Genomic DNA, 27,972 nt, shown 5'->3' with positions numbered 1-27,972 from the left:
AAATGAAATAGGAATAAGGTGTAATGTTAACAAGGTAGCAGCTGGATTCTTTTCTGTGACTATCTGTCATTGCAGTGTTGGCTGAATGTCAACTGGTCTCAGAAATCCTCAGAGTCCTCCCAGTCCGAGACGAGGCCGAGACTCTTAAAAACTGGTCTTGAGACCAAGACCGATCTCGAGCATTACGACACTCGTGTTGGTGACAGAGCCACAGAGTGCAATTGCCTATTAGCATTGTGTCCGGCGCAGAGCGACACGCCTGCTCCATTTGTTATGCGCAGACCTTCTCGGCTCCGTCTCCTCCAATCGCGAGGCTTCACCGTTCGCTGACTGTTGCTGCGAGAGGAAGGAGTCCCTGTGCACACATGGAGGGCCTGGCATTGTGGATTTGATAAACATCATCAGCAGCAGCGGTGCCACCACTCTGACCCCCCCCCCCCGCCTGAGGGCCGAGTGCGCAACTTCCGTCAGCGTGGATGGAAAGGAGGAGTGGGAGGGCTGGTGGCGGAGACGGTGAGAGGTGAGAGAAGAGGCGGGAGATGGCAAAAAAGCGAGGCACATAAAAGGGGAAGACATAAAGGGAGTCGGCGGCAGTGATGCTGAGGAAATTTTCAAGAGAGACGTTAAAGAGGAGAAGAGAGGGAGATTGTGACGTTGCCCCTGCGGCTGTATTGTTAATTTTGGGTTGTCATGCCAATAAAAGTGCCTTTGAACTGAGGAGAATTCAGAGGAAGAGAGATGAGGAGAGTGGAGGAAGCTTTGCAACACCACCGCCCCCCCCCCTCGTGCCCCCCTCTCTCTCTTCCTCCTTGTCTCTCTGTAGTTTCACTGCAGAGAACATTACCTTGTCCCGCCAGTAGGGGGACTCACGACACACCAACTTAGTCAAAACGCTCCCGTGTGTGTGTGTGTGTGTGTGTGTGTGTGTGTGTGTGTGTGTGTGTGTGTGTGTGTGTGTGTGTGTGTGTGTGTGTGTGTGTGTGTGTGTGTGTGAACAGAAAAACAAATTGTGTAAACAATTGTTCAAATTGTGGTCGCAATCAACCTTCTTTGTTGTATTGTTTCCTAATGAGTCAATCAAACAAGTTGTGCTTTTCTTTGATCTCCTCTCAACAGAGCTTGTTGTTCGGTGGCAACAGGAAGTCAAAACTGAGACTGACTTGTGAAAATAAATCTGGTTCAATATTTTTCTGCAAATTAGGACAAAATGACTGTCATTACAAAGGTGGGAGAAAACATTAAATGGTTGTTGAAATTGATTTTTTGATTGTTCGTTGGATATCTTTGTAATAGATAATTGCATTTTAGTAACTCTATACTGACTGGGAGTCAAAGTCTATGGCTCCTCCTGAGAATGGAGCCGCTCTTCTTCTTCTTCTTCTTAACTGCTGTTGTAAGTTGTTGAGTTGGACTCCGAGGGCGATGAAGGCCCGACTCCCTCCAAATGAGTTCCTTGTTCAGATTGTTGCAGTTCTCCATCATGTTTTGCCTCCACTCTGTGGCTGCAGGCCTTCTGACTTTGGAACAGGTGGTGGGATCTCGTCTCTTCCTCTTCTACTGCTCTCCTTTTATTGGCTTCCTGTCATTTGCAGGATCCAGTTTTAAGCTATCACCACTCAGTTTTTTTTTTTTTTTTTTAAACCCGTCGCCACAATGTCTGTGTGAATTGTGCACCTCCAGCAGTGAGGTAAGATGAGGTAAAACCTGCCAGATGTTCCAAGGTGCAGGCCAGAACAGTCTACCTGGAGATGAGAGGACGGCTCAGTCGAGTGGAGATGTTAAACCCTCGCTCAAAGCTCATTCTTTCACTCGCCAAGCGTATTGAATGGAAGAATGACAATTTTGTTTTTCTGTAATGTAGAGTTTCCAAGCTTCTGCAGCGCAACCACCACTTTGCTCACAGCCTGACTTCTCCATATTCCATTACACACTTGCACGTGCACAATGTAAATATCCCGCAGTAGCACTGGTTAACGCACCTGTAGTTGTCAGCCACCATCTGTGTGGACTATCTCTATGTTAATTTGTGTCTAACTGTGAGAGCAGCTGCAAAAAAGATTCATAGATAAAAATTTTGAAGCGAGTGATAAATAATGGTTGACATTGCTTCAGTTTGAAATGTGTTTGTAATCCTTACACTGCGTCCTGGTTGTTGGTCTTTTGCCTTTGCAGATTCACATTCTGGAGAGTGGCGAGGTGCGAATATTCAGCCGCAACCAGGAAGACAACACCAGCAAATACCCCGATATCATCTCGCGCATTCCCAAGGTAACGGGCAGGAGCACAGGGAGCGCCGCAGCCCGGCCACCTGGGAGAGCCGGCGTGAGCGGCTGTGATTTTCAAATGAGGGCTTTTACGGCGACGCCAGGAACAACTGCACACATTCATCACACTCGCTCGCTTTCCTCTTGCCCCTTTTGCTCATTCCATCACTCATCTGTTAGGTTTTCCATGCACCACCCTCCCCTCCTCCCCCCCCTCCCGTCTGCAGTCATCCGTCTCTGTTTGAAACCTCTCTACAAGAGCTATTTGGTCACTTGATTGTCTATCTCAAACTGCCTTTTCTGTTAAGTTCACACACCCCCACTAAAAACCCCACTCTGCTTTTAAGGTGATTTTGATGGTGACATTATCTTGTATTGGAGCCATGTTGCTGGTGATGGTGGGAAAATTACTCATTGTTTAAAGGTCCAGTGTGTAATATTTGACTTGATTTTGACTTGATTTTTTTAATATTGGTAAAAGGTTAATATACTGGCCATAAGTACATAATTCCAGAACGATAAAAGTAATTTGGTTATCCTACCCTTACAACATTTCTCATATATAAACATATATAAGAATATGCATATAGCAAGGGTCTTGCTCCCAGTTAGCTGCCATCTTGCATCGCCATGCTTCTAGTGAAGCCTGGCGTGGACAATCCAGCTGCCTGACAGCACGTTTCGTATTTGGTGTGCATGCTCGCATCTTCGCATAAACGAAGAAGAAGGTGGACGAGGTATCCAGGTTTGTGTGTGCAGGTCACCATAGTTCACTGGCTAGCTCAGGAGAGGGAAGGAGAGTGAAAGACACTGCAATCTAAAATGCAAGTCTTGTAAGTCGCAGTTTTTTTCTTCGTGTGAAATATTACACGCTGAACCTTTAAAGGGAAATGGTGCTGCTGCTCACAAATAGTTTAAGAATCCCCTGGTCCTGCATGCCTGAGGTTCGAGAGAGACGTCCGCTGCAGCTGGAGGGTTGCCAGTTAGCCTGTGGGTGATGTGGGACCGCTCGCCTCGATGCCCGCCAAGCAGCTTTTTACCTGAGTCGTGGGCTGACGTCTTCTCTCTCTTCTGGCTCATTTGCGCTTGTTTTTCAGGAATGCCTCTGATACGTTGCAGTGATTGAAACGTCAATAAAATTAAAAAGAAATTCCCCCAAGGTCCATGATGGCAAACTAATGAATCTGATGAATTCCAACAAGCCCTCGCCTTTTGCTAATGGTTCCCTTTGCGAGAATCCATTTTAAAACACTTTATTACTTGATTTAAAACAGAAATAGCAACCCGGACAGGCTCAAGTGAAGAGCGGTGGGTCGGAGAAAAGCCTTGAACACATGATATTCTGCACACATCACTTTCCCATGTTGCAGTCGTCCTTACCTCCAGGGTATTTGGCTCTCTGTTGAAATTTCAGAATGCACCTAAGATGCCCCTGGATGCTCCACAGGCCAACCTAATTTGACTCTTGACTTTTTGACGCTGGTGACCAACTGTTCATTGTCTCAATAACAATTTCTTTACACCAGTGGTTCTCAATTGGACTCACATTCTTTTCCTTATAATGAAGTTGTGACTCAAATTTATTCCACTGCACTCAATTTTATTCCACGAAAATAAAAATGCTAAATGGATTATTGGAAATATTGATTGAATTGAGTTGTGTGTCCTGCAAAATAAATGCCCAACATTTTCTCTATGAATATATATATATATATATTATAATCCCCACTTAAAACACCTCCATGACACACCAGTTGGGAAAACACAGGTCACTAATGGCAAAAATCCCAAAATACAGTTGTGTGAACCCTGCAATTTCTACTGTATCTTCTGGATGATGATGATGATGACCATGATGGTATGCTACCATCACCAGCTCTTTTCTCTCTCTGCATGCAAAAAAAAGGTTTTTGCCATTTTTCAAGCCCTTCACATTTATTTTATATTCTCCCCATTTTCTTTGGAGAGCCTTTGAAGCAGACCGCTCACCCGGCTGCCCGCTCTTGCTACACCTGTCAGCTTGATATGTCTAACCATCCCGCACTGCTTCTCCTCATGACGTCTCTCTGATACCTGTTGGTTGGGTCTCCTCACTCCACTCTGTCCGCCTCTCAGTTTATTTTAACACTTGCGCACTGGCTGTTGGTAACTCTGCATCTTCACTCTCCATATTACACCCTCACTTCTCACCCCTCAGTCTCTCCCTCTTTCCTCTGTCAGCTGACTTCTGTCTCTTCACCCACAGTCTCTACCCTCCTCAGTCTTGTCTTTTAACACTATTACACATCCGCCATCTTCGAAAAACTTTCATTTACACTTTCTAAATTAAGCCTCACCCTCTTTCCTGCGATGCCTGCGTTCTCGGTTTGAGCAGATTACTGAGTTTAAAACCAAGTCGCAATTTTCACCTGCCAGTCTTTTTTTTGTTGCAACGCTTTCGATGAAGTTGTTGAAGCATAAAGCTTTTTTTTTTTTTTTTTTGCTTTTGCTTTGACGATAAAATTATCTTTGGCTTTGCTACTATTGTCTCATCGGCAAAATCATCTCACAGCGCTCATAAGAATAAAGCACCAGAAAAATTGATTGTTAGCAATTTTGTCGCTGTCTTATCGATTCGAAATATAGTTTTAACTGCTGCCTGTTTGGTGCTAATGAGACATCAGCTGGTCCGCACATTATCCTGAACAAAGTACATACCCAATCAAGCCTTGTAAATCTTCTTCTCTAAACTGTCCCTCATGCCCCTAAGATAGCTGGGAACATCTCACACCGTCTTGCTGGTGTCATGCTGAAGCGTCGTGACGATTCTAAATTAGCAACCAAAGTGTTGGTGACTGACCGACGCTGCTCAGACACCTTGGATTTGGTCGCTCGGACAATTAGCACGTCCTCTGACACATTGAAAATAAAAAACAAACAGCTCCAGCTACGGTTAATTATATCTGTCCGTAAATGTTTTTTCACCGGCCAAAATGAGTGCGTGTGATTTTGCTGTGTGCTGCACAGCGTCAAGTGTTTTTGCAGATGCGCACAGTTTGTTGAGTTGAGGGCAAAATGTCTGATTGGAAGCGTCCCTCTGTGAACAATGTGCAAACTTGATCGGCAGTAAGGGATTTTTGTTCTGTGCCTTGTTTTTTTTTTTTCCAAAGAGTTGAGGGGACGGTAGCAAAAGACATGCTTAGTCAAGAGCTGCGATAAATGTAGTGTGGCAAAATGTTAATGTGTTCACTTGCAAAAGCATTTGGCAACAAATTGAGGGCAGCTGTAGGTCCTGGAACTGCCTGAGCGCATCTTCCACTTGATAGCTCGTAATGTCTTTTTTTTTTAAAGGCTCCCGGTTCATCCTTAAAAAGATTTAACATCTCCAAGAGTGATGTATTTACTCCAAGACAATCCTCTGATGTCGGGCAAAAATATAACAATTTGCCCTTTTACTTTGAATAGTAGTGCCCCACAATTTCAATTTTTTTGTTTTGTTATCTTGTCTCATTCTGTTTCCCTCTGTAGGTGAAGAAGGACTCTGTGGTTTCCTGCGTCCTGGACTCGGAGGCAGTGGCCTGGGATCGAGAGAAGAAGCAGATTCAGCCTTTCCAGGTCCTCACCACTCGTAAGAGAAAGGTAGGAAGAGGGAGAACTACTTGTGGGAGAGGAGGGAATGAAATGCTCAGGATTTTGATTCTAAAATTGTAGAAAGCCGGGTAGACGTACGATTTGGAGGAGTGAAAAGGTTAAAGACTGAAAAAAAAAAAAAAAAAAACGTGAGGGAACGGAAGACTGGAAGGTGGGAAAAAGTAGGATAACAAAATGATCTGACAGACTGAGGGAGAAGGACGGGGAGGGCGCAGGCAGAAAGAGATTGATAAGCCGGGAACCAAAGACTCAAATGGATCATAGAGAGAAGAGCCGCAAGACTGCAAATGTCAGCGAAGTGGAGTTTCTTTTTCTCTCTCTCCTCAATTTTTATCAGAATAATGGCTTCTTTCCACTACACCAATCACATTAGAGCAAACAGCTCACTTCACCTTGTCTTTCTGTAGGCATGATGACCTCTTTGTAAATGAGGAAAAAACGGAAATGAGAGCACAAATCCGAGGAGTGTAATTATGAGCGCGGTCAAAAACGACTGCGCTGATGTTTTCTATTCCGAGGCCGGATGCTGTAGGATCCAGTGTGCAGTTGCGGTCTTTTGTAAAGACTGGTGTGATGCACAAACAGTTTGCAGACGTGCTTCGTGCATTTTAGAACAACTGGCGAAATGAAATATTTCAGCCAAGGAGACGCAACTCAATATGGACTAATTAAACATCACTAATGGTTGTCGGGGAACTAATGAGAGGGAGTGATGAGGAGAACGGGGAATATATCAGGAGGGAAATCTTTAAGGTTCAAACGATGCAGTTTGCATTTCTGTCTGGGACTCTTGCAGATCTCTCGCCCAAAGAGAAGTCTTCAGATATTTCAGTAGGTTTCCATTTGGAAGAACGCTGCCAGCTAGCAGGTCAAGTTTCTTTCTTACTGGAGAATTAATGTACATAAAATCAAATATTATACTGTTAATATTTTCTCACACAGACTTAAAACAAATAGATTCATTATTGTCACACATTAATTGCCAAATGGGATTTATTATCTGTGTTGTATTAGCAGCTTCTAAGACGTTGGTGTCAGCCCTCATCATTGATGCACATTAGAGAAAAAGATCAGTAAAAACTGTTTTGTTTTTTTTGGTTGTTTGTTGCATACGCTTTTTAACTTCACTCTCCCAACGGAAAAATACTAACAAGAAATAACTTAAAATTGCAATATATCCCACCAGTCAAATCGAAGTGAACATTGCTGCCCATTTTGAGACACATTGCGTTACAGAATTACTTCCATATTCGATTGGATATCCAATTTGACTTGCTGTGTTGCTGGCTGGTCCACGTCCAGTTCTGTCAAATTGCTGGATTTCTCAAAGCTCCTACGCTCATGCTGCCTGATCAAATTGCTCTGCTCACTGTGTGTTTTCATAGAAAAGCAATATGAAACATATTGGGAGCAGTTATCTCACTCCTCAATTATAGTTGAATGCATTTAAACAAACAGCGTGTCTGTTGTCGTGCCCCTAGTGAGAACGGATTACTGACGCACTGCCTTCTCACTCGGCTAAAGGGGAAATCTACGTCTTTGCACTGAAACCATTTCAAATGTTTAGTCTTGGCGAATGCAATACTTAATTACTGCTCAGCTTTCAATGTCTTATTCAAGCTAGATTACATTGTTTGTTCATTTTAAGCCTTGCATTGTTTACATCCATGTGCCCCCCCCAACAGCCGTCTTCTTTGAACAGATCGCCTTCGTTGACGCAAGTCTGTTTCTGCAGATGTAAAATCACCCATAGTGTTATTTCCAGTCTGGACTCTCACTGATTGTAACGCGTCAGAGCTCTGAGTGGCAAGAAACCTGCTCAGTTATTTTGAACTGCTAGATTCTATTAAGCATTACAATGGGGATGTTGCATCACCTTGGTAGCATCAAAAAACAATTATCACGGCTCATTACTACATTGGAAACTTCAATGAAATTGTTTAAAATGTGAGTCGGCTTATTGGGGAAATGTTTATTTATCTTTATAAGCCCTTCTGAGAGATATTCACTTGACTTAACAGGGATCATTTATTGCAGGGACACATAGAAAGACTAACAACCACTCGCACTGCCAATCTAGAATTCCTATTTGGGCTCATGTACTCTGGACTGTGGAAGGAAGCGTAAAGAAGCAGTGGGAGGGCATGCAGACTCCGCACGGCAAGGCCCAAGGGCCAGGGGTTGGACCTGTGACCTTCTTGCTGTGAGACGACAGTGCAAACACTGCACCACCATGACATCCTGTTTTTCCTCGGAATGCTCAAATGTAAAACCACGCACGACTGTTTGGAACGTGCTCTGCATTGGGCAAAGCAGGAACGCTTCCGTGCGACAGAGACGAAGGGTGTGAGCATCACTTTTTCCATCTCTTGGTCTCTTCGTATTTTCACTTCAGATTAATACGTTGAATGTGAAGCAGAAGAAAACTTTTCACACATTTTCTTCTGGTGCTAATTGAGATAGTCGAGTGCAACTCTGGAGTTCCCCTCTGTATTCCACTATACGCTGCGTAGCAGGATCAATGAAGCGGGCTGCAGTCAGACGGACACCGACGCCAGTGAGACGTAGAAGTGGAGGAGATAAAGGAAGTGTGCGGAGGAGCAGGACTGCTGGGAGTTGCGGTGCTTTTAAAAAGGCAGAGGGGAGATGGGAAAAGCAGAGTAGTTAGCGCTCATGATAAACTAGGGAGGGAATCAAAGCGCTCTTTGTAACAAAGTCCCAAGGTTGAATGTAGCGATTTGTGAATAAGCCGAGACCATTTGCATATATTTTTTTTTTGTCAAGGGAAGAAGAAGAATTGAAGCATCATGGTGTGTTTTAATGCCTCCCTGCAGGACGTGGACGCATCCGAGATCAAAGTCCAGGTGTGCGTCTACGCCTTTGACCTCCTCTATCTCAACGGCGAGGTAAGGCCCCGCCATGATGGAAGCAAATATTAGCCAGAGATCTTTCTCAGGGCTGTCGTCGCGATTAAGACTCAGCCTCCGTGTGTGTGCGTGCATGTGTTTATTGTTTGCAAGCATACTTGAGTGAGTGTGCACTCCTGCTGAGAAGCCAAGACGCGGCCCTGAATGCCAATGATGCTGCTACTGGAGGCCTTAACTGGATAATAATACCCAACAGTCATTGCATTTCCACTGGTGTGTATGTGTGTGAGAGGTGGGTGCATTTGTTGATTGATTTTTATTGAGTGGTCAAGGTGAGTTAGAGGTTGAAACTCTGCTAAAAGCCAAAGAAAGTTCAAATCAGGGAACTGTTGAAGAGCCAAAGTTCCCATGGCTTGTTTTCATTTCTGTCGCCTTTTGTTCATAAATGACCTGCTTGGTCATTTATGAAAATGCACTGAACTAATTTATATCTCAAAACATTGTGCCATTTGTCTGCTTTGGCGCCGTTGCCCTTTTCTGGTTGATACCTTCTCTGTAATGTCCTACTTCTAAGTACATCCCCGGGCTCTGCGGCCCCGCAGACCCCTTCACTGCTGCCTCCCCTGTCGCTCTGCGGAGTGCCATTAAAGTGCTGCCAGCAGGATGAAAGGTGCCACCAGGCAACCCAAGGGCACGTCCTCGCTGACAGTTTGGGGGATTTGTCCAAGTAAATGCTCAAAGAAAGGTTAATGTCCTGTAATCTATTAGCTTTGTTATTTTTTAATGCGAGAGCTGTTTGTGTTCTCACAGCTTCGGATCTTTGGAGTGAGATGCAGATATTGTGGAATATTTATCTTTTATTATCTGTTTTATTTTTTGATAATAGTCTTTTTATTTGGTTTAACAATTATCAGTTGAAACATACAGTAGGTACATGGAAACACAAACAGAACCCTCCAACCTGACCCACTGCTTTCCCCAAATACCAGACTCAAATTGTCATCAGTATATATTGCCAGGTGTTGTAACAATTTCCTAGTGAGCCCATCCCAATTGTGCACCTTATCTTCTCTAATTTGATATGGTGCGTGATTTCTCCAACCCATTGACCATATGTTTCCATTGCAATAAGATCCGTCTCCTTGCCTGGAGAGAACAGAAAGCTGACATTAAAAAGCAGCCGTTTTGCCCCCAAAACCTGAGAAGATGTCTGAGAGATGGACTGCCAGAAAGTGCAAATCTTTGGACGAGCCCAGAACATGTGTTCGGAGAGTTGCTGGGTCCATGTCAGCCTTGACTTGAGAAAGTCTAACTTCAGATCAGTGCAAGCGGTGTTCAATTTCAAACTGAGTGACGGCGCGTCGAAGACGAACGGAGGAGGAGGAGGAGATCCCCTGTGTCGTTTTGTGCCAAGTGTCGTCTGATTGGTTCATTGAAGTCTGTCCCCCATTTATTTTCGAGTGGGTTCCATGGCATCAAGTTATGAAAGTACAGTATTTTATATATTGTACTTTAGATTAAATACATTTAAATTTCGAGAGGACAAAATGAAGAAAGTATCGATCCCGATGGGAAATGAGGTGGTTCTGATTCTTGTGTGCAATTAGTCGTCTTCTCGACTTCAGCAACTAATTAAAGCTGATTTGCAAAATAAAAGGGGAATTCTGAGGACGTCTCATTTCCTTTCCATAATAATTGTGCATAATAATCAGCTTTAATGTTGGAATGGGAGCCTGCCCGCTGGCTGTTTGCTGCTGAAACTGAGTGTTCTGCTGGCTGTAGACTACACTACGACTGCACTATGCTGTACTTTCTTTGCAAGTGTTTGAGCGAGAGGTTTTTATTTGTGTCTAAAGCCTTCGTAACTGTGTGTGTGCGTGCGTGTGTGTGGGTTGAAAGTGGCAATGGCATTTCATCCCTGTCAGCGCGAGGGCCCCCCGAGCTATGAAGAGGAATCGTTGTAATGATACAGTTTTGCTGTTTGTAATGGTGTTTGTGTGTTTGTGTACGTGTGCGTGCAGTCCCTGGTGCGGCAGCCGCTGTGTCGACGCCGAGCTCTGCTGAAAGAGAGCTTCTCCGAGGCGGAGGGCGAGTTTGTCTTCGCCCGTTCCATCGACTCCGACAACACCGACGCCATCGCCGAGTTCCTGGAGCAGTCGGTCCGAGGTGTGTGTGTGTGTCTGTGTGTGTGTCTGTGTGTGTGCGCGCGCGCGCGCCAGATGGCAACTGAGTTTTTAAAACTTTGTTTTGAACTTAAGTCTGTGAGAAAACGTTCCTGTACATCTCAAAGCCTTTTGTGTGCGCGGGAGTTTTCTATGTATGTTCCAGCCTGTCTGCCTTCACCTGCACTGCCTTCAGACCATAATTGTAGGTGCTTTCCCCCCTGAACCCTCTCCCATCTCTCCCTCTCTCTTTCGCTCTGTTTTGTCTCCGTATTGTTGTATAAATATGTTCAGGTCCTGTAACTGTCCTGTATGAAATTGAGTTTTCTTGTCAAGGTTGTGTGCATGTCTTGCTAAAGCAAAACATATCTGCTCTTCCCCACCAATGTATGGTGTGTGTGTGTGTGTGTGTGTGTGTGTGTGTGTGTGTGTGTGTGTGTGTGTGTGTGTGTGTGTGTGTGTGTGTGTGTGTGTGTGTGTGTGTGTGTGTGTGTGTGTGTGTGTGTGTGTGTGTGGAAGAAAGGGGGGAAAAAAAACATTTCTTATCTTGTAGATAATCTGTTCATTTCCTTTGTGTGTGTTGTGCAGACTCCTGCGAGGGCCTCATGGTGAAGACCCTGGAGAGGGACGCAACCTATGAAATTGCAAAGCGTTCTCATAATTGGCTGAAGGTGTGTGTGTGTGTGCTTTTTCCAAAGGCAAAAGGGATTTTCTAAATACAATGTAATGCATAGAGCAGAATAATTTTCCTGACCTAACGTTGTGATGTGCACGTGCCGTCCCGCCCAGTTGAAGAAGGATTATCTGGAGGGGGTGGGCGACACGGTGGACCTGTGTGTGATTGGCGCCTACCTGGGAAAAGGCAAGCGGACGGGCACCTACGGGGGCTTCCTGCTGGCCTGCTATGACGAAGACAACGAGGAGTTCCAGTCTGTCTGCAAGGTGGGTCTCCACACTGGACATTCCCTGATTTTCATCGAGGCTTAAAGCTGGTCAGTCAGATGTTGTGTTCTTCATCTGGGAGGGTTGAAAAAAGAAAAAGAAAAATCGCATTGCTTGCGTGGCCATTTTAAGTTGACGCTTGAAACACCACCCAATAGATGAATATGAAATGAACTATGAAGCTGCTGATTGAGAGTTTTTAAAGCAGAACCAATCGTCTTTGCTGGCCAGTTTAGAGAGGAGTTTCAGTTTACATCAAATGTTAAATGTGGTGCGCTCACGCAGCGCTTGCCGCCACCTTCTTGGGAGCCCAAAGCTCTTTTCATTCACCCATTCACGCGTTCATCCACCACTGAGTGGCGGTGATGCAGTGTCCTGCCACAAGGACACTTTGAAATGTGGACAGTAGGAGCAGGGATTTGAACGGCGCACCCTTCTCTATATGGGTGAGTGAAATCTCCACATATATTTATCCTGTTCCAAGAATGAAATGGCGTTTTTTTATCTTTCTATTTATACAACTGTAGCGACGCTATGGATTTGATTCTAGGAGATGACATTGCGATGTCAACGTCCTTGATGGCGGCAGCAGCAGCTGCAGGGAGGTGGGTGTATAGAGGAATATGACGGTCACTCCAAGTGGAACGCTGAAGTTCCTGGCAGTAAAGGTAAAGAAAGTGGAGTCATTTTAAAGATTTCATTTCAACAGTCCAGGACAATGGAGAGTTTGGAAAAGAGGCGCAGGCAGGTTGAAACGGGTGGAGAGCAGCAGCGTCGTCTGGTTTTGGGGCACTCGGGGAAGGACGGGAGGCAGAGCTGCAGGGATGCAATTCTTGTTCTGGTGTCACTGCACTTTTACTGTTCAAAATGCTGTCCTTCTTTTTTCCTGATGGTTGACTAACAGCGTCGACACGTTTTCAATGGGCTGCGTGTTCCTGGTGGAGGCGACTGATCAGCCGCCCCCCAGAGAATGCTGGCTTTACATTTGGAGTCAGGAGACGCATTCAAACGTTTACACTTGTCTTCTTGAGCTTAGTGTGGGCATGGAGTGTGTGTGCATATATACCATCTGGCAATTCAAGTGTGCAAACTTAAACCCTTATGAGGCGAGACGGAGAGAAATGTTTACAGTGAGTAAGAAAATAAAATCAAGAAAATTGATGCACTCGAGGACGATGAAAACTAGCGACCCGGTCCAACCGATCATCATCTCGCATTGAATAACCACTGTCAGTGCTACAGCAACTTCAGCTTTTACAATTTTAATCTATGTCTCCCATGGTTTCATTGGGAGACGCTTCGGTTTTACTTGATATTAATCCTTACTGTGTGCACAATTTGGCAGCTACATCTCGCTCTTAAAGCCGTGCGAGCACATCATCGCCTCCTACACACACACACACACACACACTTCCAAAAGTGCACAGATGACTATGTTCTATGTAGAAGATTGTGATCAAAACTCAAGCAATTTCTTGCATAAGTGGTGAAATGTCATAGTTAATTTAATTTGGCCACCGTGTTCTGCTTCTGTGTACAATGCAACTATTGGCAACATGCATTTTGTCTCGCTCGTTTCTCAACGAATCCAGCTCAGAAACAGGAGAGCAATACGGTGGGTGTGTGAGTGGGTGAGTGGATGAATAGATGGTAAAGAGAAATATTGTAAATGTATTGAGTGAACTAGATATGTAGCTAATAGTGGATCTGTGGACTTACAGCTGAATTGGGGGATAGATGGTTTGAGTTGTTCCAGCTACTCGTCTGGAAGTTTTTGTGCTGGTCGTCCTTGGACTGTTTCTGGTTTGTTTTTTGTTTTTTGTTTTTCATTCTCAATCAAATCCTATAAATTCTGGCTTTCTCCAATAATCCCTGAAAAAACAACAACAACAACTGAAAGTTCATTTTAATGTCCGTAAATGGGCAAGCATCTAAAAATGTTGTGTTTGCTCGGATTGATAAAAATGTCACATTGAAGAAATCATGAAGTTCATTGTGTTGACGAAAGTTTCATCCTTTTTTTGTTTCCAGCTACCACTTAAGTTGTGTTCAAGGTTTTTTTTATCAAGTTTTTTTTTTTCCTTTAATAGTTTGGTGTGTTATTTCCAGGTCTTGGACAATTGTAGAAGGCGTCAGAAACAAATCGATATGTTTTCTTGAACGTTGTGCTCGACGGTGCTGTCGATAGCGGCTGCGCTGCGAGCCACTTTTTGTTGTGCGTTGACTGTTGCCAGGCCTTGACTCGACCATCTTCATTCAACGTGCAAAAGAGAAGTGAGTTGGCTAATGTGACGTCTGGTGAACCCCAGTCTCCAGTGTGAGGGCAGAAAAAAACTCCCCAAATTCAACCAAGTAACATTGTAGGAAGGTAGTTTATTTATTCATGTAGCTGTATGATTGAATCATTAAGGCCGGGCTGCCAACGTGATTGGATCGCCTGTCAGGGCGTTATATTCCATGAGGAATTCCATTACGGTCCAATGACCACGCGGTATAACCGGCGTTTACAGCAAAGCAAATAAACCCTGATGGGCTTGTTATTCAGAGGTCTTTCTATTGAGCATTATATTGTGGCACTGACTGAACTTTGATGGGACGTCGGAGCCAAAAAAGGGAAGATGAATTGGACTCATGAAGTGTAGAACATTTCAGCAAAGGCTAAACATCCACATGTCCACTCATCAGCAGCACATGGCGTGGATCCATTCTGCCTTGTATTAATGGCTCGTGCTGCTGCTGTGTGTGGTATTTTTCTTTGACACGCTGTCATTGGTACCAACTGACAGTTTAAAGGCCCAGTAACTTTGGCTTGATTTATAATTGTATCGCTAAAAGCTTAATATACTGCCCATAAAGACTATATGTAGACAAGGGTGCTTGCTCGCAGATAGTTTGCCGTCTTGCACTGCCATATTTTTAAGGAAGCCTGGTGTGAACAGTTCAGCTGCCTGGCAGCGCGTTTCGTAATTAGGGTGAACACTCGCGTCTTCAGCTAAACCAATGAAGAAGAAGGTGGACGAGGTATTCAGGTTTGGGTGCGCAAGTCACCGTAGCTCACTGGCAAGCTCAGGAGAGGAAGAAAGAGCATTGCAATCTAAAATGTAACCACTTGACACAATTGCACACCTAACCCTTTAAACCAGCAGCCCATCTTAGTGCTGTTGCTAATGTGTCCATATGATGCCTGGACGACCACAGTCTCTGTGGTCTCCTTCTTATCTCTGGTTCTTTTTGTGTGACGGTGTGTTCACTGCCCATAAACGGACTCCGCAGCCAGCACATCTTGATCCAGTGGAGACTGGAGGAGTCATGGATGATCCTGTCATGTCAGAATGGACCAAAATCTGGCAGCCAGCGAGTGCATGTTGGTCATTTGTCCAGAGAGAAGGGAACAAAGCTAATAATTACGACGATGTAAATAAAATTGGTCCGTCCTCACACACCACCGTACCCTTTTATATTCTTTGATGAGCATAAGCTGCGCATTTGGATTTTTTTTTTTTTTTTACACATCAGGGAGAAGCTCCAGTGGCCCTGCCTCCCTGAGCGCAGAATGGATGGATGTAGAATAATTGATTCTTATCTGCACCTGGCTGAAAGATAAAGTTATATGAAAATGGAAAAAGTAAATGTTTATACAATACGGAACCACATGCGCCCTGACTACCTGACAAACAGTTGCTACGGTTGGCAGTCTGAATATTTGCCTTGAAGCAGTCAGTTTTATCGACTTGATTTGTCTTACAGATCTTTTTTTTCCCTGAGCTTTGGTTTTTGTGTGTTTAGGCAAATGTTTTGGTATTTAATATAAACACAAGTGTGGGTGGACACACACACACACATCTCATTAAAGGTCCAGTGTGTAATATACAGAGATTTTGAAGAAGAAACCGTGACATTAAGTGGTTACAATTTAGATTGCAGCGTCTTTTACCTTCCCGAGTTTGGCCTGCGCGCCCTAAACCCGGACCCCTCGTCCACCTTCTTCATCGTTGCTTTATTTGAGCGTTCACCCTAAATATGAAAAGTGCTGTCAGGCAGCTGGGTTGTCAACACCAGGCTTAGAAATGGCGATGCAAGATGGCAGCGAACCTTGCGAACCCTTCTGTGGGTAGGAAAACCAAATGACTTTTTTTCTGTACTGCAAGTATACGCTTTTATTGCTATGTTTACGGCAGGAATATTAAGCTTTATATAAAAATTATAAATCAAGCCAAATAATACACACTGGACATTTAAGAATACATTCTCATGCTAAAAATGGGAAGCTCTTTCACCTATGGCACAACAGAGCAGGCACCAAAGTCATGTTGCAAACATGACGCTTTCTCAGTTCCTGCTTGTGCGCGACGACTCGGCGGAATGTGAATGGAATCAGCCGGGATTCAAATGAAATGAATTTTCATGTTCAGTGCAGCAGAGGGTCGTAAACATTCATGATTTACAGCTGTTTCCACACATTTTCTTTTTTGTACCATATATGTATATATATATATATATATATGTGTGTGTAACACACATACACACACACACACATGTCAACGTGCCGGTTGACTGTTGCCTCAGCTGGTTTCGGGTCCTTTGACGGGCGACACGATGCTGCAGGCGATGCAGGCAGATTGTGTGTGTGTGTGTGTGTGTGTGTGTGTGTGTGTGTGTGTGTGTGTGTGTGTGTGTGTGTGTGTGTGTGTGTGTGTGTGTGTGTGTGTGTGTGTGTGTGTGTGTGCGTTCGGCATCCTTGGCGCCGTGTGTCGGCTGTCTCCCCCATGAGGGAATATGCGCATATGTATGTACATCTCAGAGTCTTATCTGCTTGTGTGTTTGTCCTTCACAGATCGGGACGGGCTTCAAGGACGAAGATCTGGAGCAACATTACAATTTCTTAAAGGTAAAGAAACATTTTGGCGTCAGTTTCTCACGTCTCAGGTGGTTGGTTGGTTGGGGAATCAGAGGTTTACTTTATGTTACGCTACTCAGTGGGAGTGGTCCCTGTTTCAAATACAGACATCGATTGCAAACTAACTCCCTTTATGGAAACTGTTTCATTTGACAAACTGGCTCCAAATTGTGTCCAAACTGTCGAACTGATCTTCCTCTGGAAAGGCCCGTCGACATCCTCTCCAGTGTCCAAACGACAGAAATATATTTTTAAAATTTTTTTTAAATATCATTAATGTGGCCGTACAATGTCTTCGTCTGCAAGTGTGCGTGTCAAGCACCTCCCTTTGGGAAATATTGGGACAGCGATCATATTCTTTTCTGTTTCACGATTCTGCATTTTTTTTTCTCCCGGCAACTGCTCAGGCGTGCGCTGCCGCCGCCGCCTCGGTAATGAATTGCTTTTTCAATTTGCGTTTAAAGGCCTTGTTGCAGAGCAGCAGAGTGGCTGCATTTTGAAGAAATTGACAGGCCTATCTGAGCACGATGGCGTCTTAGAGACTCGCAAGTCATTTGAGTTCCTCTGTTGATTTTGTTAAGCTATATTTAGAATCTCTTTCACAGACATGTAAGGGCTTTGAAGAGGGGGTGGGGGAGGGGAGGGTGCCATTCCTGTGTTTCTGAAGCGTCAGTAATGGTGAGATGATTTGAAATGCTGGCACCTGGTGGTGGTGCTAAAAACCATAATGTGACATTTTAAAGGTGAAGGCTTCACTTGTGAAGTGGTACAAAGTGCTGCTCAAAGCAAATGGCAGTGATTGAGAAAACTGAACAGCTTTGTAACCCCCCCTCCCTCCCCGCCACCCCTGCAGCCCCTCCCCTACACCAGTACAGCTCGTACTGTAGTGCCTTGTAATGAAGCCTCCGTGCGTCTGAGAGTGATGGATGGCAAATTAAGGCGAGCGGCTGCTGCGGCTGCTGCGGCTGCAGTGCAGGCCGCTGGGACTCGCGCTTGCTGAGACAATTGGCCGTGTTCACACCGGGGCTGCTAATCGGCCACGCCGCACCGCAGGACCTTGGCTGATTTCTCGCCGGGGTTTCTTTTTTATATATATGTTTTCTCCTCAAAGTTTACCCAGTGGTTCCTCCTCCTGTCGGCCTTTACAATCCTGACCGTGCGGCGCTGGGGGTATTCAGTCTGCCGCAGGCTGCAGGTCGGAGCCCCAACAATCAGCTGTTTGTGGTCGGTAGGCTGATGGATGGAAGAGTGTACCCGCAGTTGTTGGGGGTGAAGGCAGTTTTACGGAACAAAAGGAAAAGAAAAGAAAGGAAGGAAGCAGCCTCCTACAATTATTTTGTTTTTTCTTTTATAGTAATATCACAAATTTGTTTTCATTGAAACATCAGGGGTCTTCAAGACTTGAAATTCTGAAACTATTTAGTTTAGACACACAGCATTGTAGCATCAAAGTGCATAAGAATCTGTAAGTAAAACCCAGTCGTAGGATTAAATGCGTCATTGCATCGAGCTGCCTGGTAGTAGAAATAACTTGCATTCTAATGACACTAATATCACTCCACAGGTGTCTGTTGGCTACAGAAGCCTTTTTAATGTCCAATGTATTTTTACACCAGTGAATATAATTGAAATAGGACTTGGCAGCGAGGCAGAATTTCACATTCTGCTGATGAGATTTCCTCCCATGTTTTTATATTTTATGTTTTTTATTTTTTTCATATATATATATAAATATGAATATGAATGGCAAAAATATTTGCCAATGACACCTGGACCTGCTTGAATATTCTCATGAATCCCAGCGTCCTAAAGGGTCCCTTAAATCACTCGGTTGAGCATTTTTCTGTAAGTGGATTTCGAGTGAATTGGCCGGATGCCTGGAGTGTCAGAGCAGACGTGGAGGCCAGCGAGCAGCTTCCTGTCAGCGCTGATGTTTAGGCGGGCGGCGCGCTTCCCCCAGCTCATTGAGATTCAGCCTGCGCTGAGAGTGACACTCGAATTCATGTTGTATAAATAATGTGTGAGAGAAAAGGCGGCAGCGCTGCTGCTTCTGCCGGAGCCGTCACTTAACTCTGACTCACCTCGGTGGACTCCGTCCATTTAACAGCACACGGCTGCATGAGCCCAGTGGAGTTCACAGCAGAGACGACCACAAGGTTTTACTGACAGGAATGTTGCCTTATCCTTTTTCTTTTTGTTTATTTAACTAAAGAAATCAATCAGATTACCGTACTTGAAAAATTCAAACCTAAAATTGAAAGTAAGGCTAACAGATGATTCATTTTTTAAATCACGATTAAGCTCTGAATTCCCATAGTGTTTAAAATGTTCCTTTTTATGTCCATATTTATATGTAAAGAAATCCTTCCCAGAGTGTCTTTATGGGGAACCAAATGAACACAAAGAAAGCATTTCCCTAATCCTTTAATATTGTGTCTTATTTCTTTCTTTCAACAGTGCACCTAGACCCACTTATTACATATACAATTTGAATGAAGTTGAATGTAATGAAACATGACATCTGTCATGAATCTAAAACAAATATGTCAGGAGGGTGTTGGAGAACACTTTTCTTCTTAAGCACAGAAGAACCACAGGGAAGAAGGAAAACTAATCATATCCTCAGCTGAATCAAGCATCTTATATGATCTGCTCCAAAAAAAACAACAGCTCACAGCAGCGTACCGGGCCGCCTGTGCATCGTTGGCAGGCAGTCAGGCAGGCAGGCAGGCAAGTCCCAGCCAGTACATCAGGCCACAAAATAAACCCAGCTAGTGTTGGCGTTAAAATACAGCACTACGGCTTGAGGACCTGACTGCGGGTAAATGGAAGGGACAAAAGACTTGCGATTAAAATGTGATTTAAAAAAATTAGCAAATAATGCCTCGTATTTAATCTCATGGCAATTAACGCGTTTAATGCCAGCAGCCCTGAAAATAAGACGACGGCTCGTCTAATTCCGTTGAAAATAAGCGCAGCAACACAGAGTAAATCATGTTTGCTGCTCAGGCGGATATCCAAACAAAAAGCCTGAACGTTCTCCTGTGAAAATGCTATCGAAAATGCTAGGACGTCTGTCCTTTACGTTTTCCCGCAGGTAAGAGGTTACCATTTAAAAAAAAAAAAAGAAAAATGAGAGGAAAAGTAAAGAGTGTGTTTGGACCGTGCTGGAGCCTCGCAGGGAGCTGTTTGATGCAGCAGCAGTTCAGCCACTCTGTCACTGTCTCTTTACCATCTTCCCTGTGAACGCACTCCTGTATGGATGTTACACTGGGGCTTCAGTGGAGCGCTCTGGGAATCTCTTAGTCTTCCTGCATCGCGCCCCCCCGCCCCCCACACACACCCATACACTCCCCCCACCCCCACCCACTCAACCAACCCAACAGGAAAGGTGACGCTATAGTCACAAATGAGAAAAAAACAAAACCCTTCATGTACAGTAAGTGAAGAAAACATGTATATATGAAGAGTGAAGGAGAGATACCTGGTAAAAGTCTTACGAGCTGCTGCTAAATAGGCCGTTCCAAAGAGATCTGGAAGGGGAGATGTTCCTACACACCACCAGTGGGCCGAGCTAGTGGAGGAAATGTGCACAATGGAAAGATTAAGAAGTGCAGCTTAATAGGAGCCGGACGAGATGGACAGTAAATATCAATAAATGGCGAGAAAATACAGGACTTAACCAGGTTAAAGAAGAGGGAATATGGTTGGATTATTATTTTGTTTTTTAACATTTTATTGAGTCACAATCAGAATGGTATTTTTTTTTTTTGGGGGGGGGGGGTGAAAGAGACTCCCATATGTTTGTAATGTTGTCATTTTTATTTCCTTTTCTTTGGTTTTTCTTTTATGCGTCAGGACGTTGCAACAACATGAAGAAAAATAGTTAAAAAAAAAAAAAATAACAAAGCCAACCTGTGTGTGTGTGTGTGTGTGTGTGTGTGTGTGTGTGTGTGTGTGTGTGTGTGTGTGTGTGTGTGTGTGTGTGTGTGTGTGTGTGTGTGTGTGTGTGTCCAGGAACACATCCTGCCCAAGCCCCGCGCCTACTTCCGTGTGGAGCAGTCGGCAGAGCCGGACGTGTGGCTGGACGCCGTGCAGGTGTGGGAGGTCAAGTGCGCCGACTTGTCACTGTCGCCCGTCTACAAGGCCGCCATGGGAATGGTCAGTTCCTCTGCCGCCGTCCACCACTTTCTCTTCCTCTTCTTCCTCCTCCTCTCTGTTCCTGTTCAGCTGGTGGTGCCCTGTAGTCAAACGGCCGCGAACATCATTTTACAGCCTCGTTTTACAGGGTTGTTAGCGACTCTGCAAACAATGCTGGAGTTAATGGGCGGGTTGCTGCTGCCCAAGTGTTTTTTGTTTTGTTTTTTATTGAATTTTTTTTTTTTGCCCCGGTGCCGCAACACATTGACTGCTGGTCAAGCAGCAGCAGCAGCAGCAGCGAACCACAAATGTTTATGTCCAGGAAAAGTAAAAAGTCTTGATGCTGCTTTTACAGTATTTAGCCGTAAAATAAAAATCTGCTCTTAGTCGTAAAAACCCTTCCACGTTTTATTATCAACACAGCTTGATTATTTATTTTATTTTTTTGCCACTTTAACAACCCATCCAGCCAATTAAAGGAGAGCAAGCCTCGCTAAGAAGATTAGTATTATCTACATTTTACACCTCATCGAGCACCAGGTTGTTTGCGGCGGCGTCATCTTAATAATTATTGGCGTGCAGATAATTGTTTTTTCCCTCTTCTTCAGAGGTCGTCAACACGGGGACTTAAGTTTTAAGAGCCGCCCTCTCATATCAGCGCTGGCTGTAGCCTCTCCAGCTATTAGGCATTAGCTGCCAGGCACATGTGTAGCATAGGATTATATACAGTACATGTATATTATGACTGTGAATATTACTCATCGGTGATATCCAGTTAATTTAAGCTGTCAGCTGTGGTTTAAATAAGCAACTGGTCTCTGGTTCCTTTGATGTAAGATCTTCTTGTTTTGCGATTCCAGCAAATTTTGAGTGTACAGCAACTTCAAAGGGCCATGAAATACACGGTTAAACAATTTGAATAACTTGATCATGAAAAATCATGACACTCTTGTCTGTGTGACACTAAATTTTCAAGACCCTGGCACTTACAATTTTTGACTTTGCGCGTTTAGATTTTTTCAAACAAGTGAAAATAGGTCATTTCTGGTTTGTCAAGGGTCAAAGGTCAGAGCACTTGTGGGTTTTTGTCCCATGTCTCTGCGACCTTCCCAGAGAAGTGTTTTTACCTCGTGGTGGCGCTCTGGACCACCTAGAATTTGAATGAGTTCGTCAGATGTCAGTTTTCTTGCAGGGTCGACAGCGTTGTGTGCAGAATTCGCTGAGCTTTGAAGCATCTTCAGGGGCTGAATTGGGGTTCAAAGCTGCGTAAGGACAATAATGATTAGAAGAAGAAACCTGGCAAATGCAATCAGGTCTGCAGAAGCTCAGTCCCTGACAGTGATGATGATGATGATGATGATGATGATGATGATGATGATCTCACTCTTCTTCATGGATAATGATTGATTCTGTCTTTATTTATTTTCTTCTCTATTGTTTACAAATGTATCCCGCGTGTTGACTGAAGGGGGTGCTCCTTCTCGGTTTCACTCCTTTTTTGCGAGTTTTGAGACAAATTTTGCAGACGACTTTCGTCCATTCAGGTCATCACTCTTGATTAGCAGCAGCCTGCAAATGTTTGACCAGGCTGATTATTTCTCCCTCCCTGTTATCAAACAGTAATGCGGCCTTGGTTGTTTACACTTTCACATGCCGCCTCGTAAAGTTTGACTGATTGTCGACTATTGTTCCGTAATTGGTCATTGTTGAATGGAATGGAGCGCATGTTGTGGTTGTTTTGTGTGTTGAGTTTTGAGCCATAGAGAGAAAAACGAAGGAAAATGTTCATTTGTTCCTGGTGTTTTAAAGCTTTTTAAACAAATTAAGAAGGAAGAAAAGATCGAGTTCAGTACCTGGCAACCAGCAGCCTTCGCCGTGACCTCATCATCATCATGTGACTTTGTCCCTCTCAGGTGGACCCAGAAAAAGGCATCTCTCTGAGGTTCCCTCGCTTCCTGCGCATCAGAGACGACAAGAAGCCCGAGGACGCCACGTCGGCAGCGCAGGTAGGTGGCGCCATCCATTATCCCGACACATCACTAGATTGGCAGAATAGGAGAGAAACGGTCAAAGACTTCCAGTGTGGGAGGACCAGGGTGGTGTTGTAGGACTGGAGTTTGGTCCTGGTCTCAAGACTCGTGGTCTCAAGACCACTTTCTAAGGGTCTCGGTCTCTCAGACTGGGGAGTATTGATCAAGACCCGTCGAGACTCAGCCAACACTGCAATGACAGACAGTAAAAGAAAAGAAAGCTTTTGTTTCACCACCTCCTGCTGGCGAGAGCCATGCAGAACTTTGTAGTCTTTCACAACCACCATGACTGAGATGAGTGTGTTAATGTTGAGCTCAGATATTTAAGGTTGTCACGCAATTTTTCCATGCTTGGCATGCCATAATTTCCACTTAGATTATACCTTGTTTACTTTTGAGAAGTAAAGTGTTTTTTGTTTTTTTTGGATTGAAATCACTGGCAAAGCAGTATAAAAATCTATATGTAATACTGTTAGAGAAAATGATTAAGATACCTTGCTGCAAAAAAGATAGTGGCCATTTGTTCTGTTTTGATTTGGATTTTTCATTTTTGCTTGATAGCAACAGTCTTGGTCCTGTCTCAGTCTCAATACTCCTAGTCATGATAGTGTCTTGGTCTCGGTCGGTGCCGTCTTGGCTGCAACACTAGACCAGGGGTTCAAAAGGTCACTGCTTTGCAAATTAAAACGGCTGATTGTCCCAAAAACGTTTGTATTTATGTTGATAATGTCAGCAATCCAGTCTGCTGTAATTTCCAGGGCACTGCAGAGTTTCTTTTTCCCCATAGTTGAAGAAATAATTGCAGCTAAGAGGTCAAGTGTTCTGTTTACTGCCCAGACTGATTAGTGATTTTGTCGTCAGTTGAGGTTGAGGGTGGAGTGATGGTATTAAGTGTATGGACGTCCTCGTCCCCTCCCCTCTCCAGGCTGCACTGATAAATCAAATGCTGAACAAGGTAGAATTCAGGCCTAGATCTCTAGTTGCTTTTTCCCTTTATCAATGTTTGAATTCAAGCCCCACGTTCACGTGTTTGATCTTTGAGCAACGATCACATACAAGTCAGCGCCACCTGGAGGGGAGTGTCATGGTACTTGGTCCTGGTCCTGAGACCACTTTTGAAAGGTCTCGGTCTTGTCTCGCTCTCAGACTGAGCAGCCCAGAGATCTTTGATCAAGACTGGTGGAGACTCAGCCAACACTGCAATGACACAATAATAACAGTCAAGAATCCAGCTGCTGCTGGTTTCACTCTGTTGGTGACACCCAGAGTTTTTTTTTTTAATTGTTCGAAGTCCCTGGCAGAGCAGCAAAATGTTAAAGAAAATGATGAAAAGATACCTTGCTGAAACCAAATGTTGCTATTCCACTTATGTAGAAGCAAACTTGAATGTAAAAACCAGATAATGGTCATTTGTTCAGTTTTGTGGTGATTTTTCTTTGGTATCTACAGTCTTGGTCTTGTTTGGTTTCAGTGCTCTCTAGTCTTGATAGTGTCTTGGTCTCTGTTGGTGCGGTCTGGACTACAATACTCCTGGAGGGTCTCGGCTTCAGGAAGCCGCTGTCACTCACTCACTCACTCACTCACTCACTCGCTCACTCACTGGAACACACTACCTGTGGCTCACTCTCCCCTCAGGTCGTCTCTCAGCCTTCTCCATGAGCAGGTTGGCATTAAGTCTTTCTTCCCATCCAAAGCCTTACTGGCTGCCCTCCTGTTTATCCTGCTCTTGCGTATTACGGGCTCAGCAGTGATCTTGGAGTGCCGGTGCTGTAGTTTATTAGGATGGGACGGGCCTGACTGCACGTCTGTCATGGTCGACTCCCAGGAAGTCTTCCATAAAAAGCCGGTGATGAGCGCTCAGGGCTGTATGCAGTGATGTAAAGCAGCATCTCTGAGGTAAAACTGTGCATTATATTGACGGAGAGGTGAACTGGTCCGTTTGTGCCGCCTTCTCAATACGTTCCTGTCAAACCCCCCCCACCACCTCTCACCCTGAGGCACTGCTATAGAGCTCTATACATGAACGGATGGAATAGAATAAAATTGAGTAGGATAAAAGACTTTGTTTATCCCACATCAGGGAAATTAGTATAATTACAGCAGCATATAGTGCAAAGAGAAGAGAAGGAAATAGATGGATTAAAAAGATATAAAATAAAATATTTATAGATTTATATATATTTACATCTTATGGACAAATAGACTCCATTAAGAAGCACAAAAATGGTTTAATGGCAAATTTAAAACATTGACTTGCTGCTTCCCTGAAGTGCACAATGACCCACCAGATGAAGAGCATCAACATCAGAATTCTCCAGTATAATCTCCTCCTTTGTTTTGTCCTGACAACAAAGTTGTGCTACTTCAGGATATTATGCTGGAATACCAAAAAATAATTGAAACAAAACACAAGAGTGTGTCATCTGAAGCCTCTTCAATGTGTGTATATTCATGTGGACACACCTATGAAGACTTTCAAGCACTCTTTGGGTTTTTTTTTAATTGGTCAGTTGTTCTCCATTGCTATTTGAGAAAAAGCCACATAGCTGAAAAAGAGAAAACAGGGACAAGCAGGACAGGACACACCTGTCAGAAGCGTTTTTGGAAAATCTGCATCTTGGAAGGACATTTGAGTGGCCAAAGAAATTCGATAAAATTAAATTTACATTTGGATGCATACAAAATCACACACACACACACACACACACACACACACACACACACACACACACACACACACACACACATACAGTACATACCCAGATGTATGGGCGAGGCTCTACCTCCTCCAGGTGGCTTAGTGATTCTCTTTCTGGAGGTTCAGCTTGAGCTCCTTGCAGTTTCTGAGTGTTTCCTCTGCCTGCAGTTCTCGCTCTGCCAGGTCTGGCGTGCTGCTGCTGCCACAAGACGCTAATTTTAAGACAATTTCAGAAGCAGCAGCCCCAACAATTGTATTTGACATAGTTCTCCTTTCTGTCCAAATGGTTGCACTGCAGGCTACCGCAGGCTGAGCATCAAAGCTGCACCTTGAGTCAGCAAGAGAGAAATAGCTGGATATTTCTTTTCTTTCTTTCTTCTTCTTTTAATGTGTCCAGCACCACAGCTGCTGCTCTGGTACAGATTTCAGTGCTCACACATACATTCACACATCATCACTTGAAGAGCTCAGTGAACGTGAATCTCCATCTTCCAAATCGGCAGCTGGGTGTCACAAAATTGAAAAGGCAGCGATATGAATAATCTCTGTTATTTTTAGCATCACCTCCTCTTCTTGCTGCTGACCTGAACCCTGGTCTTCTCTCTTTCACCCACCATCCCACCACCCAACCACCCATCACCCACCCTGCTCCTCTACAGATCGCCGACTTGTACAAGAAGCAGCAGCAGATTCAGAACCAGGGCGAGAAGGCCGATCCGGAAGACTACTACTGATCCTGCCTGGGTCGGTGCTCAAGGATGATAAATAATGGCAATTTCACACAATAATTGTAAATAGATTACTTTCTTCTTTTTTTTTTGTTGTAATGCTGAAAAAAAATAAAGGCTGTCTGCAATTTTAATCACCCGAGTTATTGATTTATCATGCGATCATGCTGCCCCGTTCATGGTCTGCAGTGTTATCATCTCGACCCATATTTATTGCGAACGTGGAAGTTGACTCGGCGGTTGGACCAAAAGCTGGTTGTAAACGTCCTATTAAAAATTCACGTTGCTGAAACTCCCACAAAGCATTGCGAAAAGCAACACTTTGAGTGCTTGTGGTGTGCGAGGACAAGCTGGTAGAGGCTCCACACAGGAAGGAGAGCATTTGTCTTCACTATGTCTTCAATTTTGAATGACTGTGTATCTTCTTTTAAAAGAAAGATACACATTCAAGAAAAGAGACTCCAGATGACCGTGGCTCACACTTCCTGACCAGAGAGAAGCTCCTGCTCTTGTTGCCAGATGATGGAGACCCAGTCAGCGTCCGGTCTCAATCATTAGGAGCTGTCTCTTGATGGACTGGTGCAGAGACAGAGATGGGGGGGGGGGGTCATTACGTGAGTGATTGAGACCAGAGCACTCTCTGAGAGGTGACCAGAAGGGGTGAGAGGCTGTGCACACTGGGAGGAGACTGATGCACTTTGAGCAACATGAACAGCGTTTGTGCCTGCGTGTGCCGGAAGGTCTGCGAAAATTGCTCTTAGTGGGGCGGAGAGTGAACTTGCAGCAAATCCCGGGGCGTCGACGGCCTGAAATGGAGAAGGTGTTTGCCACGACAACTGCTGCAAGTTTATGAAAAAAATAATAAAATAGTTTTGAAAACTGCCATTGTCTTTGACAACAGCAAAAGAAAGTACCTAAATGTTAGAATAATACGCAGTATATATATACACACACACACACTTATTTATATACACACACGTGCAAATATGTGTATATGTGTCAATAAATGTTAATGTATAATTATACATATATATATGTATATATATATGTATGTGTATGTATATATATATATATGTATGTGTATGTATATATATATGTGTATGTGTGTGTATATATATGTATATATATATATATATATATATATATATATATATATATGTATATGTATGTGTATGTGTATGTATATATATATGTGTGTGTGTGTGTGTGTGTGTATATATGTATGTGTATGTATATATATATATGTGTGTGTGTGTGTGTGTGTGTATATATATGTATGTGTATGTATATATATATATGTGTGTGTGTGTGTGTGTGTATATATGTATGTGTATGTATATATATATATATGTGTGTGTGTGTGTATATGTGTATGTATATGTATATATGTATATATGTATATGCATGCATATGTATATGTGTATATGCATGCATATATATGTATGTATGTATATGTATATATATGTATATATACGCTTCAACCTTCTGCCTTCGCTTCTGGGTCTCACTCTCCACACCTCCACATTGGTGACCCTGACGTGATGAAACCACGATCGCGGGTTATGCTGCCAAAAGTCGGGCAACTAATGGTCGCGGAGTAGATGCTCGCGTGGG

General features: G+C 43.9%; 1 protein-coding gene across 1 annotated transcript in view; it reads left to right on the top strand.

The window, feature by feature from the left end:
* Positions 1–26,492, top strand: part of lig1 (ligase I, DNA, ATP-dependent) — a 50,096-nt gene extending 23,604 nt beyond the window's left edge. Inside the window, exons 18-27 of the mRNA XM_076019635.1 lie at positions 2,173–2,268; positions 5,772–5,882; positions 8,729–8,800; positions 10,783–10,927; positions 11,512–11,594; positions 11,713–11,865; positions 16,700–16,753; positions 20,780–20,923; positions 22,816–22,908; positions 26,290–26,492. Coding sequence (XP_075875750.1) covers positions 2,173–2,268; positions 5,772–5,882; positions 8,729–8,800; positions 10,783–10,927; positions 11,512–11,594; positions 11,713–11,865; positions 16,700–16,753; positions 20,780–20,923; positions 22,816–22,908; positions 26,290–26,364 — 1,026 coding nt within the window. The 3' untranslated portion in view covers positions 26,365–26,492. The remainder of the gene's footprint in view (positions 1–2,172; positions 2,269–5,771; positions 5,883–8,728; positions 8,801–10,782; positions 10,928–11,511; positions 11,595–11,712; positions 11,866–16,699; positions 16,754–20,779; positions 20,924–22,815; positions 22,909–26,289) is intronic.
* The last annotated feature ends 1,480 nt before the right edge of the window (positions 26,493–27,972 follow it).

The sequence above is a fragment of the Nelusetta ayraudi genome, unplaced genomic scaffold (assembly GCF_046127955.1).
Source record: "Nelusetta ayraudi isolate G7.1 ecotype Tasmania unplaced genomic scaffold, CSIRO-AGI_Nayr_v1 ptg000011l, whole genome shotgun sequence".
Taxonomy (NCBI): domain Eukaryota; kingdom Metazoa; phylum Chordata; class Actinopteri; order Tetraodontiformes; family Monacanthidae; genus Nelusetta; species Nelusetta ayraudi.
This window is presented reverse-complemented; position numbering and strand designations above follow the sequence as displayed.